This window comes from Scyliorhinus canicula, chromosome 7 (assembly GCF_902713615.1).
Source record: "Scyliorhinus canicula chromosome 7, sScyCan1.1, whole genome shotgun sequence".
NCBI classification, from domain to species: Eukaryota; Metazoa; Chordata; class Chondrichthyes; order Carcharhiniformes; family Scyliorhinidae; genus Scyliorhinus; species Scyliorhinus canicula.
In genome coordinates this window covers 49300282-49322063 of record NC_052152.1, presented here as the reverse complement: position 1 = coordinate 49322063, position 21782 = coordinate 49300282, and the positions used below count along the sequence as shown (strand labels likewise).

The 21782-nt window shown below is 46.1% G+C and overlaps 1 protein-coding gene across 2 annotated transcripts in view; it reads left to right on the top strand.

Annotated features, from left to right (window-relative positions):
• The window catches only part of tbx15 (T-box transcription factor 15), a 106427-nt gene extending 100769 nt beyond the window's left edge, over window positions 1-5658 (top strand). For both annotated transcript variants that reach the window (XM_038801965.1, XM_038801967.1), the window contains one exon: window positions 3692-5658. In XM_038801965.1, coding sequence (XP_038657893.1) covers window positions 3692-4470 — 779 coding nt within the window. In that variant the 3' untranslated portion in view covers window positions 4471-5658. The remainder of the gene's footprint in view (window positions 1-3691) is intronic.
• The last annotated feature ends 16124 nt before the right edge of the window (window positions 5659-21782 follow it).

Genomic DNA, 21782 nt, shown 5'->3' with positions numbered 1-21782 from the left:
TGGCAGATTGATTTATTTTCATATTTTGATTCATCTTACATAGTTACTCTGTTCTGTTAGATGATGCTGTAATTTAGTAACAATCCATAATATTTGGTCTGGCCAAGAGTATTCTGTCTTTTCTCAATCCTGGTCTCCTAGGTTCAGGTCCATAGCACAAAGCTGCATTCAAAAGCTATCACTGGCACTATATTACAAAAGAAAAGAAAGAAAGGCGTACATTTTTATAGCGATTCTCACAACCACAGGGCACCCCAAAGTGCTTTAAAGCCCAAGGAGTACTTTTAAAGTGTTGTCAGCATTGTAATGGAGGAAGCACAGCAACAAAATATGTCCCCAGCAATCTCCCACATGCGGCAAAGCGATAATTACCTGTTTTTGCGATGTTGATTGAGGGATAAATATTGGTAAGCTCACTGAGTATAAGTTCATTGTTGTTCAAAGTAGCACAATTGGATTTTTATATCCACCTGAGAGGGTAGATGGACCTTGGTTTTCCATCTGAAACAAAAGACCTCCAACAGTGTTGCACTCCCTTGGCACTGCACTGGAGTGTAACTTCTGATTTTCATGGCCAAGTCCTGGAGTAGGACTTGAACACACTACCTTCTGAGCCAGAGGTGAGAGGAGAATTTCAAAGGGGATTTGGATAATTATCTGAAGAAAACAATTTGCTGGGCCAGTGCACACACATTGGGCTGAATGGCCTCCTATGCCTGTAAGCATTCTGTGATTCCATACAGAAGTGACACAAAGTGAACAGCAGCAAATCAACTGCAATATATAAACCCAACCCAACTTTCCTTTCTATTGGCCAATAAATTCAAATCAGCATCAAGTGGTGTAATTACTCACCCATTCCATTGAACAACTTCACTGTTTGACTAACACTACTTCCTGCTCCCTTCCAGTAACCGCGGGCGATTCAGGTTGTCAGGCAACCATTACAAATGACCATGGTGGATTGTGGCGTACAAGTTGACCAGTGTATAAGAGGACCCCTTTTTCAGCTCAAACATGATATTAGCAGTTTATTATTATTTTATCTGTTACTATTAGCCACTAGTAATCAGCTTCAAGTTTTTACCCCCAAATGGATGTTTTACTTACTGGCACCTTATAACCCGGTGCACAAGGGATCAAGCAGAAAACATGGGCTGAGTTGCAAAGATGTAAGAGGTTTAAGACACATTGAGCAGAACCCAGGTGGTCAATGACAAAGATGGAAACCACCCACACCAGCGGTTCACTTTTATACTCGGCGAATACGTCGATCCCTGTTTTTGGCTGGACTTTGTGAGGTTTCAAAGGTCGACTTGCATGCCAACATTTATGGTATTTCAAGGGATTGAAGCTATTCGCAGGTACAGCTAAATAGGGCTTACGAGGAGAATGTTATTTTCGCAGCATTTTGTGTTCTTTTGACAAAAGGATCGCAGGTCCCTGTCTTTGCTGGCTAACTAGGGGTTTTTAGAACTGCAGTCGTTTCTTCATGTGGGTCATGTAGAAACCCCACTCTGAGAGGAAGAGGAGAAGAAGGAGCAGGTGGAAGGAGCAAACTGCAAGGTGCACGCCAGAACTATATATCTGCAGTTCTCTGAGGAATGGTACATCAGAAGATGATTCGCAACAGTGTGAGTTGTGATCCATCCTGCAAGAAGACACACAGCTAACTGCAGCCAGCACACCGATGTTTATTGCAGGTCAGGTGGAGGTGGTTAGGAAGGAAAATGAATGAGCTAAACACTGCTGAAGGAGACTGAGGCGCAGAAATCAGGGGCCCAACACTAAAATGAAAGTTGATTTCTATGCAATGGTAATTGCTGAATACTTTGGACTGCCTGTCAGGGAGCAACATGATGGATACTGTAGTGGAGTCTACCTACTTTGTGTGGGTACAGCGCGATCTCCCCGGCTACAAAAGAATGGTTGCATCATTTTGTTTTTAAAAGTTGACTTTTTGTTGGTGGCTACTGAAAAATCCTGAACAGAGCAAGCTTGGCTTCAACCCTGTTCATTCAGCGGACCAATTTCAACACCTAACGCAGGCATTAGACTGCTCGTTTCCAAACTGATGAGACTGAATGCCTGTTTTAGGTAGTCATTGTATTGGGCCTTGTTGTATTGTTATTATGCCAATAAAATGGGAAACAAATGGGTCCAATTTCTGCCTCTTTATTTTCTGCTTGTTATGCCCCTGTTTTCAAGCAGAAATGGGAGTATAAGAAGAACAAAATGAGATTCAACTTTTAAAAAGCTGAGAGGTATAACAATATTGATGACATAGGTGTAGTTCTTAGGCTTGGGCTCTAATTGTTGAACTAGAAGAGAAAGGATAAAGTTTCACATTCAGTGGCAAAATCAGAAAAATATCTTTTCCACCATTGAATGAATATATGGAACAATATCAGAAAGCACAGTTAATGGCGCGTTGATTAACTTCTGAAAGCAAACTGAAACCAGATCTGGGGGTGGATTCTCCATTGCTGCAGTCAGGATTCCCCATCAGAGACCCCCATCAAAAACCCCAAATCAGAGACCCTCCATTAGCCACTCCTGCTTGAAAGCTGAAGAGCAGTCCAGACAGTACAGTGATAGATCATAGCATTTTTACCTACCCTTCCCGAACATCTTGTCTCAGACAAAAGTGTTTAAAGCAGCAGCTATTACAAGTGTCAGAGTCTTCCTCAAAAACCAAGTGCACTTTAAAGGCTTGAAATCTCTTGACAGCCTTTGAAATGAAAAACTCCCATTCAATTTCACACAGCAATATATTTCACTAGCCAGTGATTGACAGTTCTTTTAGTCCAGAGACAGGTGCTCGGTGGATTGTTTATATATCTTCCCCTTCGCGCTTGAATGCCTCTCAAGTACCCTGCTTTGAAGCTAACCACAATATTTATAAACACTCTTGCTATGATTGACAGCTCCTCACTACATCAAAAGGAGCTAAGTGCTTACTGCTTTGAATAAGTGATGGCGGTCTCTGATGGGGGGTGACTGATGGAGGTGACTGATGGGGGTGCCTGATGTGGGGTTGGTGGGAAGGGGATCGGGTCACTCTCATGCATGTGTACTGTAGGGGGTGACCCTTTATTCCTGTGGTGGGGGTAGGTGTCCCTTCTTGTTAGTGGAGGGGGGGGGGGGGCAGAATTTGCATTGTGTAGCATAGGGGGGGGGGGGCTGCTGTTGGACCTCGGGACCAGGCTACCTGCTCAAACTTTAGGCCTCCATGGTGCGATTCCGACAGAATGCAGGGAGATCTTCGCCCATGCATAAATTTGCATGGTTAAGGAGAGAGACCCGCATCCTGTGCCCTTCTCCCTGCACCAGCAGAGACCAGTCCCAATTCTCCACTGGTGGGAGCACATAGATTCCAGGCCTGAGAATCCTGACCCTGATTGCAAAGAAGATTGGAAATTTATAGGTGTGGTATGTAATGACAAATAGCACATGACATACGAATAGAATTGTTTATCAAATGTACTCCCTTCGTTCTTGCTGTCTTATGTTTTATGGTCTTATTTTACCTCTACTAAGAAATACATTTATTTCACTTGTGAGTAAAATTTTAATTAAACTTTTGCATCAGCCACACTTTCCTATGGGGTTATGAAGTCGTTCTCACTTGTGGGATAACATGCAAAAGACTGGAAACTGTTTCACTATCTGTTTTCTGTTTTGATTTCAGGAGGTAGCACAGGAACGTCTCCAACAACATCTAGCCCTGGAACTCCATCCCCTTCAGCTTCTTCCCATCTACTGTCTCCATCCTGCTCCCCGCCTACTTTCCATCTGGCCCCCAACACTTTTAATGTTGGCTGCAGGGAGAGCCAGCTCTGCAATCTCAACCTCTCTGAATATCCAGCCTGTGCCCGAGGCAACATGGCTACCCTGCAGAGTTACCCTGCTCTAGCTGAGGGTGGGTACAACCGATTACAAGGTCCCAGTGCTGCTTCTCAACCACCATCAGAAACATTTGTTCCACAGAGGACTTCTTCATTAATCTCTGCCGTACCCACCCCTTCTTCATTGCAAGGCAACAACAAGATGGATGCTTACAACAGTCAACTGCAACCATTTACCGCTTCCCAATTTCAATACGTCATGCAAACAGGAAGTCCTACCGCTAACACCTCTTCATCTCACATGTTTAGTGGTAGTCATGTCCAACAGAGCTCCTACAATGCCTTCTCATTACACAACCCATATAACCTTTATGGTTACAACTTCTCTGCCTCCCCCAGGCTGGCAGCCGGCCCTGAGAAACTTAATGCCTCCCAAAGCACTTTACTCTGCTCCTCTTCTCCCAATGGGGCCTTCAGCGAGAGACAGTTCTTGTCCACGGGAATGGATGGGATGCATGTGATTGGCGCCACTCCTTCCCAGCAGCCTCAAAACGCGTGTGATACCAGACAATATGGGACTGTCCCAGGGAGTTCTTCACAAATGTCAGTACATATGGTATAAAAGCAATATTTGACAAAATAAATATTGTTATCCATACACATGCTGCACTACGCACTAGGGACTCCACAGTGGATTGACGTCAGCACCAGCAACAGTAAAATTGTGTTTCCAAAGCATATTAATACTAATCTTCCAAAGTTAACTGTCCTAAACACACCCATAACACAACAATCTCTGAAATTGTAGTGATATTGGGATGAACAAACCCTCAACTAAACTATAATACAGAGCACAGAGATAAAAATGTAATTGGGCCTCTATTATTGTCGAGCATCTTCTGATATTTTCCCTTTTACACAGGTTGTAAAATTCTGTTTCTTCCAGAAACTGGTTAAATGCCTTGCAGCAACAGATGTAATTTGCAATGAATGTGGACAAAGTATGTTGTCTAGTTTTGTGGAATGATTGCTTACCTTTCTCAACACTTGGGAGTATTATGTCCCATTTTTGAACCCTTACTGTGTTGAGTCCCATAATGTTGTGTTCAGAATTGTGTTGTGCAGTTGCAAAGCACACATACATACTGTAGTATTTCAAGGATGGCCCATTCCAACATTTCTTTGCATACAGGCCCTTAGCAGAAGAACTTTGTTTTAAGTGCCTGAGAAACGAGCCCATTTGCCACTTTCGCCCTTTTCTTTTGCAATTTTGAAAAAACTGTCGTGTTGCTAATTACAATACCTAATTCAAACAAAGTGTAGAAAATACAGTGTATCTAATTGCATTCACCGTGAAGAATACACAAACATTTCTAAACAATGCAGTTATAAATAGAAAAACTTTATTACTTCTAAAGTGCTCCTTTCAACCAACTATGCACTCATCCAGATGGAGACAATGTTGTGCAAGTGGCAAAGAACAAAATTAACTAACCCTTTTAGATGATAATGTATTAAGCTGTCCCACTGGGCATGCCATATCAAATAGCAGAAAGGCATACAAAATTTGTTCAGTCTCTGGATGTATAGGACAACTTACCTTCACCAAAACAAGACTCAGCGCTTCTCAAGACGATCACAGAACTTGGCAAACCACATGCAAGGAAACTTTTGACTCTTTTGTGCTAAGTGTTTGGATTTGCTAATCTAATAGTGGGAACTTTCTCTGGTTCAAATAATTGTGCTTGTAAAGAAGCAACCTCCTGTAAACTGACCTGTAAATCAAATTAAAAATGTGTGGGGAATGAAACCGTGCCTGTGAAAACGTTCCTTTTAAACAAATGTTCCCATACAAATGTGCGTATGGAGTGGACTTTGCTGCATTTGGAAAAAAATGAAGCATTCATGCATTTGTGTTGGAAATAGGAAAAGTTGAACGTGCCTGTCAGCACAGCTTCACTAATTTCTGGATAACGGACATCATGAAGATCAGCGGCAGTCTGGCAGCATTATTTTTGTTAATCAGGACAAGAGAGATTGAAGCAATGCACAGCAACAGCAGCCATTTTGGAGACTGAAATACAGCTCTGATCCATATGTTATTGGGCTGATTCCATTCAACGGCATCACCTTTCCCTATTATTTAGATTGAACGTTTCTATTCAAAATTAGAATCAAAATTTGAAAACATCAGAGATTTATTAATAATTTCTAAATGATTGTTAGTGAACTTGGGCCCGTTTCTAAAATTCCTTCTTTGTGCATTTAGATTGTCTTATTTGTAATGAACTCGTGAACTCAGGCGCACACGTGTGTTTAAGCATTTTTAAAAGTTCCCAGTTACAACTGCTTCTATAACAACGGCTTCCAACTTTCCTTTGGAATTTTCTGCAAAAACGTCTGACAGGAATAAACCTTTCCCTCAACAGCAAACCTTTTCACCACAGCTCTACAATAATAGTTAAACCAATCATAATGTCCTGCGCGCTGAACTCAAATGTTCCCTGACTGCAAATATTGTCTTTTTGCATTCCCAGAAAATCTGTGAAGCTGTCTCTTTCCACAGGGGGGATAAGTGGATCAATTAGAGAACTGCTTCACATCCAATACATTTTCAGAAGGAAATAGATCCTTTCTACCCCAAAGAACTTCCATTGTAGACCCCCAAAAAGGTTGAGAATCCATTAGATGGTAAAATTAAGCAGCAAATTCACAGGAAATGTTTTACCATGATAAACAACCTCGTTTGCAGACGTGTGATTTCCCGACATATTTGTCCAGAAGTCCAATAGTTTCCAAAACAAATAAGCAAATACCTCAGCAAAAAGGTTTTTTTTCTTGGACAAGCCACTACCCAATGATAAATAACTTTATACACTAGATTTTGTTTTGCAAGTTAGCGTAATTCTATTTTTAAGTACTTAGGACTGGAAAAGAGGTAAATTATTTTCTTGCTCTAGATTTTTCTCGTGCGGACTAGGCCTGCATCTATAAACAGGACCAAGATTGCCATTTCCCTTTCTATTTGTGCCCATATATTAAGTGTCTGCATTTCAACGCTATCTTCAGATGAACATGATCTGCTTACTGCATTACATAAAGAAAAGGGTTGAACTCAGCAGTACCCATTAAGAGGAACTCCGTGAACTGAATGTATATCTCAATGATTAGCTCTATAATGGGCAAGAGAATATGCTGAGGATGAATCAATGCATTATACAACAACATTAATTGGACTAAATAATGTCTTTTACTGGCAACCTCTGTGGATTAAACAGCATGATAGTGATTGCACCTTTAGATCAAATAATGTGTTGCATTAGGGAGATCCATGGGCTCAACACCATAGTTATACAGAATAGAAACAGTTATAGGGAAGTTTGTTTGACTATATGGTACATTACACAGAAGAGCTTTACAGATTGGGTAATATATTTTGATGGGAAGGATAAGGTGTATAGTGCTTTACACATAGGTTTGAGCTCATAAGTTTTCAAAATACTTAATTATAAGGGTAAGATATAAATAATTAAGCAGTTTTCATTGGTGGTTAGAAGAACATTAGCATTTTATTAATGTAATCGTCATTTTGTAGTACAAAACTTGAGTATTGCTGATAAAAGAGACATGCAATCACAGCTTTTCTTCTTGTACTCATCAGGACAGCTTGCAAGATAAACCAATTTTAAAAGGAATAACAATTTATACTGCATGAGAAGGGTGCTTATTGGTTAGCAAATGGACTCTTTGTTAATTTACTTTTGTCCTTTCCCTTTCCCCACCATCACATTTTACCATTTGTCCTCTAAAGGCATTTTGCCTATAAGTAACCATTTTGTGGGTATTTTTTAAAAGGTTTTAATAGTTTATACATACCAAAGAAAATACACCCCCTCCTGGACAGAGCTAGTACAAAAAGAAACACCCACAACACCCAAACGTTTAACCCCCATCCCTAGCAGCTGACACTTTTTTTGTTTAAATTTAGAGTACCCAATTATTTTTTCCAATTAAGGGGCAATTTAGCGTGGCCAATCCACCTAACCCACACATCTTTGGGTTGTGGGGGTGAAACCCATGCAGACACAGGGAGAACGTGCAAACTCCACACAGACAGTGACCCAGGGCCGGGATTCGAACCTGGGTCCTCAGCATCATAGGCAGCAATGCTAATCACTGTGCCACTGTGCTGCCCCTACCTAGCAGCTCACACTGACCAACTCCTTCAAATACAGAATGAACTGACACCATCTTTTATAGAACCCCTCGATTGCTCCTCTCAAGGTGAACTTTAATTTTTTCAAGATGTAGGAATTCCATTATGTCCCCCAGCCACACTGAGGCACAGAATGGAGACCCCCACTCTAATAGGACTTATCTGCAAGCAATCAGCGAGGCGAAGGCTAAAACATCTATCCCCATCTCTGTCTGCAGCTCTGGTAGGTCCGACACCCCAAAAATGGCCATTAGAGGATTGGGCTCCAAATCCATTTGCAAGATTGTCGGGCCTGGTGCTGAAGAATGAGCCCTAAACCCCCCCCCCCCCCCCCCCCCCCCCCCAGCTCAGGGCAAAAACAGAACATGTGAACATGATTGCCCGGGCCCTTCACATAACGCTCACCCTTGTCCTCCACTCCCTCAAATGACTAGCTCATCCTCAACCTCTTTAGGTGTGCCCTATGTGCCACCTTTAATTGAATCAACCTTAATCTTGCACACAAAGTCGTGGCTTTCACCCTGCGTAACACTTCACACCAGACCTGTCCTCCAGCGCCGTCCCCAACTTTCCTCCCACTTAGCCGTAACTCTCTCCAGCGATACTATATCTTCATCCAGAATCCTCCTGTAAATCTCGAGGTATCCCCCATCTCCATGCCCACCACCGACAGCACTCTCTCTAACAGCGAGGAGGGTGGTATCACCAGCAACATCGGAAAGATCTTCCTCGCAAAATCCCGCAGCTGCATATACCGGAAAGTCTCGGTCCATGGGATCCCATACTTCTCTGCTGACCCCTCCAAACTCGCCATCAGCCCCTCCAGAAACAAATCCCTCTTTTCTACCCCCTTGTCCTCCCAGCCCCGGAACTTTGCATCTAATCTAGCCGGTTTAAACAAGTGATTTGCACAGATCGGTGGCACCTTTGACACCGCCCCTGAATTAAAATTTGTTGAAGTTGCCTCCAAATCTTCAGAGTTGCTGCCACCACTGAATTGCCCAAGTATTTCCCTGGGGATGACGAGAGTGGCACCCTCACTGGCACCCGCAAACCCAACCCCTGACATGAACCCGCCTCCACCTTAACCCAAATTGACACTTGGTCCCTGTACTAACCCAACACCTTCTCGGCTTTCGCCGCCCGGTAGTAATAAATGAAATTCGGCAGAGCCAAACCACCCGACTGCCGTCCTCTCTGAAGCATCATTTTCCAAATTCTGGCTACCTTGCCCATTCAAATAAATGACGTAATCAACCGCTCCACTCCTGAAAAAATGACAAAAACACCGGCAGGCATTGGAATAAAAATAGAAACTGTGATAAAATATTCATATTTATCGATTGAACCCGGCAGGTCAATCCAATATCCAATATAATTGGATATAATGTAAAGCCACCTTGACCCTACCCACCAGGCTCGAATTTATGGAGCCGGACCCAGTCTTGAGCCACCTGCACCCCCAGATGCCTGAAGTGTGAGGTCGCCACATGGAACGGCAAACCCCCCCCATATTCGCGGCCCTCCCCGATGGAGAAATCAAAAAGCACTCGCTCTTCTCCAAGTTCAGTTTGTATCCCAAGAAAGTCCAAAATCGAATCAACAGCCCCATTATATTCCCCACTGTAGGGTCCGGGCTCATGATGTACAAAAGAAGGTTATCAGCATATAGAGAAATCATTGCCCGCCCCCCCCCCCCCACCGCCCTCCATTTATCTGACTGCTTCAACTCGATGGCTATAGGCTCTATCGCCAATGCAAACAGGAGAAGGGACATAGGGCACCCCTGCCTCACCTAATGATCAACTAATACTCCACCCTCACATCTTCTTCATGAACCCTACATCATCACAATTGGGAGCGTACACGTTAACCAACACCACTGACCTTGTCTCCAAAGTACCCATAACTATCACGTATCTGCCCCCTTGATCCATCACCATCATATCTATCAGAAACCGCACTCTCTTGTTAATCAGTATTGCTAATCCCAGGGCCCTACTATCAAAGCGCAAATGAAACACCTGACTAACCCAGTTCTTACAAAGCCTAACCTGGTGTTTCACCCACAAATGGGTCTCCTGCAGCAATACCACATCGGCCCTTAAGTGTTTCAAGTAGGCAAATACTCTAGCCCACTTAGCGGCCCTCCCAATCCCCGCACATTCCACATTACCAACCAAACAGGCAGCCTGCCTTTTAAGTAACCAATTTAATGTGGTGATAAATGGCCATTCAAACATCACCTTCTGTAAACTCAATTCCATTGTATATCCATCTTTGGCAAATGATTTACATGATTTGAAGTTACTGCTCTTGAACGAAGAAACCAACCATTAATGACAGAATGCTCCAAATTTCAGAATTATCTGAGAAACGAAACTGGCTCAGCAGTAGACTGGTCATATTTTGCTGAGGTTCATTCAGCATCATGCCCCGGCCTCACATTAGCACAAACTCAGGAACAAGGGGCGGAATTCTCCGGTCTCCGAAATCGCGTTTGGCGATCAGCTGGAGAATCCAAGTTGGCGCCAAAATAGGGGGTGATGCCACTTTTGCGATGCTACGCCCCTCCAATACGCTGCACACCGTCAGGACGGCCTCAGGTAGTTACCTGAGGCCTGTTTTGTTAGGCATTTGACGTAGCATTAGCTGCTTCCTTGATGTGCACTGTGACAAAGGAAGGTTCAGACTTGGAGATAGCTTTAACACATTTATTGAACTGCTAACGATTCTCCTACTTGGATTCGACTCTCCTGTTAATCCTGCTATAGCTACTCAGACTGATGAACCAGTCTGCTACAATCCAGGTGGTGGGTGTGATGTGTTTCAAATCAACTCTGTGTACTCACTGAGTGTCTCCACTGGAAAGAGGAAGATCATGTGTGCTGTGTCCTTATCTATGAGTTGGTGTAATGCCCCCCTGTGGTAGTGTCCTATCTTACTGGCCTATTAGTTGAATGTCTGTGTGTCATGTCTCTGGTGCTCCCTCTAATGTCCATCTAGTCTACTTGTATTTACATTAACCCCTTGTGTATTTACAGTGATGCATATCACCACAAGGCCCTCTCCCCAATGCTCCGCCCACAATGGGACGAGTTCCCCGTGGCGTTGGCAGCGCCGGCCCTAGGGTTCCTGGCGCCCCAGGCAAGCTGAACTTCGGCGCCCTTCGGGGGGGGGGGGGGGGGGGGGCCGGGGGGGGGGGGCGGGGGGGGCCGGGGGGGGGGGGGCCGGGGGGGGGGGGTAGGGGGGCGGGGCCGGGGGTAGGGGGGGCGGGGCCGAGGGGGGCGGGGCCGGGAGGCCGAGGGGGGGTGGGGTGAGGGGGGGGCGGGGCCGGGGGGGGCGGGGCCGAGGGGGGCGGGGCCGGGGGCCGAGGGGGGGGTGGGGCCGGGGGCCGAGGGGGGGGCCGGGTCCGAGGCGGGGGGGGCCGAGCCCGAGGCGGGGGGGGGGGCCGAGCCCGAGGCGGGGGGGGCGGGACCAAGGGGGCGGGGCCGAGGATGGAGGGGGGCGGATGGAGGGTGGCGGGGGGGGGCCGAGGGGGCCGCCCTGGGGGAGCCGCAGCGGCCAACGCCGGAGTGAAACCCGGAGTGTTTCACTCCGGCATCGGAGGCCCCTCCTCGCCCCCTAATCTTCCCCCCCCCCGCCCCCGGGAGCAAGGAGCGGCGTTGCGAGAAGCCCAGCCGCTGGGCCTTGACACTTGCGTCAAAGCAGCGCGCCGAGAATGACGCGGCCGGCGGCGCCTCAGTGATGTCAACCGTGCATGCGCAGGTTGGCCGGCGCCAACCCACGCATGCGCAGTTGCTATCTTCCCCTCCGCTGCCCCGCAAGACATGGCGGCTTGATCTTGCGGGGCGGCGGAGGGAAAAGAGTGCGCCTCTTAGAGACGCCGGCCCAACGATCGATGGGCACCGATTGCGGGCCAGACATCTGACGAGCATGCCCGTGGTGCTCGATCCTCTCTCCGCCCCCCACAGGCCCCGCACTTACCTGTCACGCGCATGTTCACGCCGGCAGCGACCAGGTGTGGTTGACGCCGGTGTGAACCGGTCGTCGTCGTCAGGCTGCTCGGGCTGAGGTGTCGCGGCAGCCTCGTCGAACGTGTCCATCTCCGACTCTGACGACTGGATGACGGGGTCTGGAGAAATTGCTCGGGGCTGGGGTGTGGGTATCCTTTCCGTCTGGGCTATCCCAGCTTGAGGCGGTCCTGCTTTGCCTGCCTCCAGCTGTGGTTCCGCTGCCCTTATTTGGTCTAGGTGTTTCTTCAGCACCTTACCTCCTATCGAAACCTCATAGGATATGGGCCCTGTTTGGGACTCTACCGTGCCTTTGACCCACGTTGGTCCATTCCCATAATTCTTGACCCAAACCGGTGCCCCCACCTGGAAATGTCTCTGCTGCCGACTATTATCATGCCCCCTGCGTTGGGCCTCCTGTTGTTTCTCCACTTTCCCCGTTAAATTTGGGAAAAGGAGACTCAGCCTCGTTCGCAGCCGCCTTCCCATTAAGAGTTCAGCTGGTGGAATGCCCGTTGTGGAATGCGGTGTGGTCCTATAATCAAACAGCCAGCGGGAGAGCTTGGTGTCCATTGACGCTGCCGGCTGCTTCTTGAGTCCCGCTTTAAGTGTCTGGACCACTCTCTCTGCCAGGCCGTTGGTCGCTGGATGGAAAGGAGCCATTTTGATGTGACGGACTCCATTTTCCTTCAGGAATTTTCCAAATTCCCCACTTGAGAATGCCGTTCTGTTGTCCGACACCAATACCTCCGGAAGTCCATGTGTTGCAAACGAGGCCCTGAGCTTTTCAATTGTCGATGCTGTGCTTGCCGCGTTTACCCGGTGGACGTTCAACCATTTGGAGTGGGCGTCCACTATCACCAAAAACATGGAGCCCATGAAAGGGCCGTCGTGGTCAATATGCAGGTGGGTCCACGGTCTGCCTGGCCATTCCCACGGGTGCAATGGCGCCGCTGGTGGCACTCTTTGCCCCTGTTGGCAGTCCTGGCACCGACATACCAAGGCTGATATGTCTGTGTCCAAATCTGGCCACCAAACGTAGCTTCGAGCTAGCATCTTCATTTTAGACACCCCTGGGTGTCCGTGATGTAACTCGGTTAAGATTGCCTGACGGCCCTGAGCTGGGACTATTACCCGGGCTCCCCATAATAGGATACCGTCTTCTACGGTTATTTGGTCCCTTCTGCTCCAGTATGGGTGCATCTGGGCTCCACTGGTCTTTCCATTCCCCCTGTTAGCAGTAAATGCTTCATCTTGGCTAAAACTGGGTCTTTTTGCATCCACTGGTAGGGTGTCCAAAAAATTTAGAGTCATTACTGTCTCCTCTACTTCTGGTATTTGCGGCGGAGTGTCCGGGAGGGGAAGTCTGCTCAAAGCATCTGCATGTGCTACTCGCGTTCCCGGTCTGTGCTCCAGAACGTATCTATATGCCGCCAGTAGCAACGCCCAGCGTTGGATTCTAGCTGATGCAACCGGGGGTATTGACGTGTCTTCTTTTAATAACCCTAATAACGGTTTATGGTCCGTCACTAGGGTAAATTTCTGCCCGTACAGATATTGGTGAAATTTTTTTACTGCGAATATCCTTCCTTCTCGATTTGGGCGTACTTCCTCTCAGCCATCGCCAAGGTCCACGAAGCATAGGCTATTGGCCGTTCTTCCCCATTCCTTCCTCTATGGGCTAAGAAGGCTCCTACCCCGTAGGGGGATGCATCACAAGTGACCACCAACTCCTTCCTTGGGTCATAATGCTCTAGGACATTTTTGGATGACAGCTGTTCCTTAATGTCCCTAAATGCTTGGTTTTGGCGGGCGGACCATTTCCATTCTTGCCCCTATTTTAGTAGCTGGTGGAGGGGTTCTAGGATGGACGCCCTATTTTCAATAAATTTTCCATAATAGGTTACCAACCCTAGAAATGATCGTAACTCCTGGACCGTGGTGGGAGCTGGGGCTTATTTTATTGCCCTTACTCTGTCTTCTAATGGGTGTAAGCCTGACTCGTCTACTTTATATCCCAGGTACGTCACTTGTAGGGCCAGAAAAACACGGTTTTCCCTTTTTAGCCGTACGCCTGCCTTTGCGAAATGCCTGAGCACTTCCTCCAGGTTCCTTAAGTGTTCCCTGTTTGTCCTACCCGTGATTAACACATCGTCCAAATAAATCACCACTTGCGGTAGTCCCTGCAGAATATTTTCCATCGTACGCTGGAATATAGCGCAGGCTGATGACACTCCGAAAGGTAGCCTAGTATAACGAAAAAGGCCCTTCAGGGTGTTGATCGTAGCGAACTTCTGGGAGTCCTTGTCCAGTTTTAACTGCAGGTAGGCATGGCTCATGTCCAGTTTCGTGAACAAAAGCCCACCTGCCAATTTGGCATATAGGTCGTCTATTTTCGGGATTGGGTATTTGTCCAGCAGTGCGTATTTGTTTACCGTCTGTTTGAAATCTCCACAGAGATGTATCGAGCCATCTGGCTTCAAAATTGGTACCACCGGCGCTGCCCATTCCGAGAACTGTACTGGTCTGATAATGCCGTCGCGCCGTAACCTTTCTATTTCGTCATCTACTTTCTTCCTTAATGTAAAAGGTACCGGCCTGGCCTTACAAAATTTCGGAAGGGCTTCTGGGTCCACGTGCAAAGTTGCTTTGGCGCCTATGATTACCCCCAAACTTTCCTGGAAGACCTCCGGGTATTTTTGGAGTACTCCACTCAACTGCCCGCTTCCGCTCTGGAAAATTTTCATCCAATCTAATTTTAGGTCTTTCAGCCAGTTTCGTCCAATTAAGCTCGGTCCAGAACCCTCTACTATCGTCAACGGTAATCTGAGCAATTGTTTCTCATATTCCACGGGTACATGAGTCGTGCCTAGAACTTCCAGGGGTTCCCGTGTAGGTTTTAAGTTTCGTCGATGGTTTTGTTAGGGTTAGTGGCTGGAGTCCATCTTTGATTTTTCCAAATGCTGCCACTCCCATTACTGAAACGGCTGCACCCGTGTCTATTTCCATTATTGTCGGCCGCCCGTTCACCCATGCGGTAATCTTAATGGGTTCTGCTTTCTTCGTTGCAATATTATATAATTGTTCCCCTTCGGAGGAGGATGGGGCATCTAGGTTGTGTACTTCCCTGCGTCCCCACCTGCTATTCCTCTTTTGCCACCTCCTTCTAGGGTTTCTGTCGCTGTTACCCCACTCTGTCTGGTGCCAGAAACGGTCCTTCTCTGTTGGGGGAGCCTCAGCCGGTACTTCCCTCTGTCTCCAGTTAGTTCTGGGGTTTTCCTTTTTCCCTCTATTCCTCAACCTTTTCCTGAGAGCGGCTATCTGGTAGCTGGACCCGTTGTGGTAGTCCCTGTCACAGGTATCTACCTCCATTGGCGTGCCCTGTAGTTCCTGTGCCCCACTTGCTGCCTTTTCTAGGGACAGTGCGAGCTGTAACACCTGCCTGCAGTCTAGCTCCGTTTCCGCCAACAGGCGTTTCTGTATTGTGAGGTCGTTTATACCACACACTAACCGGTCCCGAAGCATTTCATTTAGCGTCGGGCCGAACTCACATTTTTCCGCCAGCCTTCTCAGGCGGGTCAAGAAATTCGTGACTGACTCCCTGTCTTCCCGCTTCGCTGTGTAGAATCTGTACCTACGCAAAATGAGGGGTGGTTTTGGGTCGTAGTGCTCTTTCACCAATTCCGTTAATTCTTGGAAAGTTTTCGTGTCCGGTGCATCGGGATAAGTCAGACTACGTATAATGGCGAAAGCTGAGGGTCCGCACGCTGACAGCAGGATAAGCCATCTCCTTTCATCTGTCAGTATATCATTTTCCCGGAAGAAGTAACACATTCTCTCCACATACTGGGACCAGTCCTCAATAGCCGGGTCGAATGTCTCTAACCTCCCAAAAAATGGCATTTTTAAAATGGCAAGGCTTACCCTCCGAGTGCGGCAGCTGGTCTCCGCAAAATTCTTAGTTTACCTCGTCGCCACTGTAGTAATCCACGGGAGGCAGGAGTTCCATCACCACACCAATATTTATTTACAATAACGATATTACAGGAGCAGCTACAAACAGTGCTGCTAGCAGTCCAGTCAACTTAAGACTGGCTCACAAAGCCTACACAGGTGCTTATATGGGCCCCCTCAATGAGCTATCATTGAGGGAGTTCATACTCCAATTGGCCAACCAATAAAGTCAATTGGAGTTAATTACAGTGGGATTTGAACCTGGGCCCGCAGAGCATTACTAGTCCAGCAACAATACCATGACACCATTGCCTCTCTGCCACTGTCTAACCACTGATGAAACAGTTCAACTGCAGCAGGTCCTTTATTTGTAATAGCCTGAACCTTGTTGCAGCAATTTGTTTGTCAAATTTGAATATTTTACCATCTGCTGTCATCGACCATGGAGCAGTTTTCTGGATAACAATAATGATCAATATTGATCTCCACAACAGGGATGATCGACACAATTTAGAATCTCACTGCTGGTTTTGGAACCTGAATGTGGGACATTTGCAATTTGGATGTGAAGGAAGCACCAGTTTGCGTTACTTCAGTGTTGTGCCAAAATGTATTGCTTCCATTCAAAGGAAATGCAGTTGCGTGCAGCTCCCCTCATGATTCTTGCATGGAGTATCATTTCAGAAATTACCTTGGAACAAAAAGCCACACGTGTGGAAAGTCAAACTGCAGCTTTTATTTTGGTTGGCTATTCTGAAGCAGAATGTGGTACAGAGGAACAACGTTGAAGAACAAGCAGTGGAATCCACTTTGCGTGCAAAATTCCTGTGACTGACACCTGCAGTTTAGCTCATGAAACAGGACAGTGGATATCCGAATATGTGTATTAAAATTAATTTTATTAACAAATTTTGGAAGTTGTGGTAGTATGACTAGAGGTACTACGGTACCTGGGAGTGTGAGCTGCTATTGGTGTAGAAGGCTCGCTGCCCATTGGCCCAAGTATTGTCTTCTCATTGGTCGAGAGGAAGGTAGCTCCGCCTACGAGGCGGAGTATAAGAACCCGTGTATCCCAGCAGCCATCGTTCTTTCTGTACTCCTGCTGCTGGGCACACTTCTTGTAGATTAAAGCCTTCGATTCGGACTACTCCTTTGTTTCTGCGTTCATTGATCGCGCATCAGAAGTCATCTCAATTGTATAGTTTCACAGAAGTTAACATGTCACTCTTAAATATCAGTACTAATGACAACATTAAATACATCTATTTATGATGTGTTGTTTATAAAGACCTATTTATATTAGCGGTAAATCAGTAATATAGATACGGAAACACATCAGTTATATATGATATGTAAAAGGTGTAAGGAAGTAGCTTATAACAAAATTGTGTGCATTGTTTCAGAGCAAGCTTTCATTAAATAATTCCAAAATGCTTACTTTGTTTGAAAATCTGTTACGTAAATACTTTCTTTTCATTTTTTTTTACACACATACATAATTCTTTGTTTCAACCATGTAGTTGGGTGCCCATACTCTATCTCTGGCAGACAATGTTTCCAATTTCCTTGTTGGGTACTGTATAGTAAATCACCTTAAAAAAAAATCTTCATTTCATCGTTTGGAGTCTCCTGAAGTTGTGCACATTTTATATGTTGCAATAAATCAAACACAAAAAGGGTTTAAATCTGTTGCAGATGCAACACCAAAAATGCCACATCTCTATGATAAGCGTCCCAGATGTGGTAAGGATGAACACACGGGCCTTGGATCCCCCTTGTGTGCTTTGGTTTGATCTTACACGTTGAATTGGAAGTTAGATCGGAATCATTCCAATTGCTGATCATCCAATACTACAAGGCAGCGATTACCGCAGCCTATTCCAATTTCTGGCTTGGGTCTGTGTGTTTGAATCTGCTTCAAATCAATGATCAATGTTTTCCAGCAATGTTCAGACATGGACCTGAATTTTACCCCTTGCAAGGTGCGCACGTTGGGCGGGACCGGAAGAGGCCATGTTCTCCACGATTTAACACAGTTAACAGACAGCCAGCGTGAAACAGGTGCAAAGAAAGGCTCAGCGCTGCTGAGGGAGCGGGGAAGAGGATGGGCGCCAAAATGAGGGAGAGTGCAGGCTGGAGCTTCCAGTGGGCTCCCTCAAGAGGGATAGCTGCTGCGGAGCTGTCTCAGGGAGCTGCAGACCTCCATAAATTAGAACCCGATGGAAAAACGTGGCAAACTGTCTAGGCAGGACATTCAAACACAAACCTCAGTCCCCAGACATCTTTAAAACATTTTATTTCAGCCCTGATATTTCTTCCCGTCCTGAGTCAAGGTTTGAGCCAAAATGTAAAGGTCGACTGGCCAATGGGCCTGCCCATCAACTGTAAAGGCTGATGGCCCACATAAAATAATGTTCAATCAGTCCCTTAATGGGCTTAATTGTCTGCTACATTTAGGTGACAACTCATTGTAGACAACTGATTGTAGGCAACACCGCTTCTGACTCTTGCACACGCTTGCTGACTGAAATATCACACAGTTCCATCACTGTGATGAGCTCTATGTTGTCTCGGTCCTCAGCCACATGAGCTTTGGCCATGAGAGAATAGCCACTCTCATGCAGAGATGCAAAAGCAGCATCTTGGTCTGAAAAGGATGCATGGCTCACTCAGTAGCCTGGATCAGTCAACTCGAAGCATGAGAGCTGACACCCAAGGAGTATATCAGGGGTTGCATTCCCTTTACAGGATGGTCACACTGGGCTGTGGAGGTTAGTACAGAGGGTGAAGTTATTGAGAGCATCTCAGTACCCTCACCTTCCACACCCCAGCTCCTCAAAGTCAAAGATGTCCTGGTCTGCTGTGGAGAGAAAAACAGAATTAACCTTTTGTGTCTGAATCCGAGGACTCTTAACTCTGTTTCTCCCTCCACAGGTCCTGCCAGACGTTTTTCCAGTATATTCTGCTTTTATTTTGGATTTCCAGCATTCGCAGTATTTAGCCTTTATGTCCAAAGTGCAGTCTTCCCCCAATCCTCACCCTGTACAAAAATGTGGATGCCAGGGTTCAGAAACAGGGGGCGGGGTTCTCCAAGCCTCCGCGCCGAAATCGCATGGGCACGGGGTCGGAGAATGGGCGTCAGACCACTCCTGTGATTCGCCAGTCCCCAGAGAATTGACGGCAATCGGACACACGCAATTGAGGCGCCATCGGTTGGGAGCCATTGATAAAGGACCATGCGGCGACTCTACAAGTGCTGGCCGAGATCCCGCCGGCGTGGTTCTCTCATGGTTCTACCTGGCAGGCACTCGGCATGGCGGCTGAGGATTCAGTCCGTGGCCGCCCGGGTGAGGTGGGGAGGATCATTCACCCAGGGGCCTCCAGGACGGCCAGGGTTCTGATCGGGGACCATCGATCTGCGGGCGTGCACGATCTTGGTGCCTGTCTGCGGTGTGGGTCGGCCATGTCGTGCAGGGTGGCCGACACAGGCCGCCGTCGTGCGCATGCGCGGACCCCTGACCGGAAGTGCAGGGCTCCGTATCGGCAGCCGGAGCTGCAAGATCTACTCCGGGGCCCTGCTAGCCCCCTGCAAATCGCAGAATCACCCTGGACTTACTCCAGGTAAGTCCAGAGTGATTAGTGTGCATTTTTGCGGGCATGGGGACATAGCCCCATTATTGGAGAATCCCGCCCAGGACTTCTGGAATTGGGGCTCCAACACCATTTTGGCTGAGCTGGAAACCTTCTCCGCTATGATGAAAATTCAAGCCCAAGTCTTTATCCAATAGAATTTACAGATTTCTTAATTCTTTAAATTCTAACAAGTTTTAGACCATTGCATAGATCCATGGCTGAATGGAAGATTCAGATTATGTTAAAATCCATGGGCATTTTATTTTCCTCTTTACTTACGAGTTGGAAAGTAACATTAGTATTTTGTGCAATGTTTGTCAAGCATGGAATTGGTTATTCCCCCTCACTCTTTTTAAAGAGAGGGACAATTAGAAGAGGAATGTCTGCTGGGAAATGTTTTGTGAGAACAGTCGCTAATAAAACTGAAATTACAATGTTGTCGGGTTCTGTTCGTTAATTAGTCAATAAATTCTAAAATAAGACAAAGCTAGTTTTGTGATGGATAATAAGAATAACAATGTTGATGACTACGAATATAATTGTTGCAATTTTCAATGAAGTGAGGGAAATGCACAATGTAGTAATCAACCATGCAGGTTGGTCCATCTCATCTGGAGTGGCAATTAGGTATTACAAACAGTTTAATGTTCTTTGGTTGTGAAGATGCCAGGGACTGCATTCTAATTACTATTGACCAGCTCTAACTCAAAGTGACTGAGCATACAAGTCAGATGAGTGCAAGGTCAGGCTTGGCTCTTGACATCCTTCATAGTCGAAATGTTCATGTCAATTTCCATCTTCAGGAGGCTGGAAGAAAATTGGAGAACTGGGGAACAGATGAGAAATAAAAAAGAAAAATGTATCACAATGTCCCCGATTTACAAGATTCGAACGATATAATACATTGCAACTATTTTCAGACTGGCTAGACTGCCCCACGTTTAGTGATTTGAACATCTTGATTTCATTATTATGATAGTGAATGTCTGCCCTCATTATAAGGTTGAAAAATACTCAAATAATATACGCATGTGCTTATCAGCCTGCTTTCTGTGCTGAAACTGAAAAGCAGAGAAGTAACTATAAACTGTGGGTTAACCGGGATTATTAAATCATCCATTAGAGTCTGCAGTTTGGTACCCAACACAATTATTTTTATAGGCCATGTGTCCTAGTCATGGTTTCTGTCAGCTGCACACTTCTGTTGTGTTGCCTTAAATACTAAAACAATTCAAAGGATATCTTCATGTGATAAGCATGCTGAAGTAATAAAGCATTAATGAAATGAAGATGGGTACTTCTATTAAAACTGAGCAAACCAACAAGCTGCCAGGTTGGTGAGACCTAAGATGTGATTATCTAACTGGGCCAAGGCAATGATACAAGCATCACAATTGACCTTAGCGTACCTATGTTGGAGAACAGCAATGTCTACACTGATCACTTTCTAACAATCCTTGTGGAAAATGGACAGGTGAATGGCGAGTTGGTGAAGATGGGTTCAACTTGCCTGTGTTGCTGTTATGGTTGGATGGTCTACTAACAGAAAAAAACAACCACTTAAGATGATCTCTGAGGACTGACAATGCCATTGGAGCCATTTTTAAGCTTGAGCAAACTCTTTCAAGAGTGAAGAGTTGGGATAGCAGTGTAATTATTTGTCATAAGACTGCAATGGCTCATATGATTTGGCCAAGAGAAATATTTTGTCAAATACAAAAAGAATAGGCAGCCCAACCGCTACCAATGGAAGCCTTGCATTTCTTCACTGGTTCTTTTACCTCTCCACCTTGTACATTGATGATTACAAATAACGTAGAAAAAAATCCTGGACTGAAGTTACACCAGTAGAAATTCATTTGCCCCATTTTTAGCCCTGATATATGCCACCTGTTGCGAGTGTGTGCCAGAAGCCAGTAGCCTGTGGCTCAGCAAGATTAGACTCAGGTACAATCAGCATATTACTGCTGATGTCAGTCGCACGTCCATAGGCAACTTCCTAGCTCTACAAGGATGAACTTGAATCAGCTGACCCCTCAATAATAACACTCAGATGGGTACTCGTAATATATTCAAAAGAACAAGCATGTCAGTCTTATATATGGTATGAATGTTAGT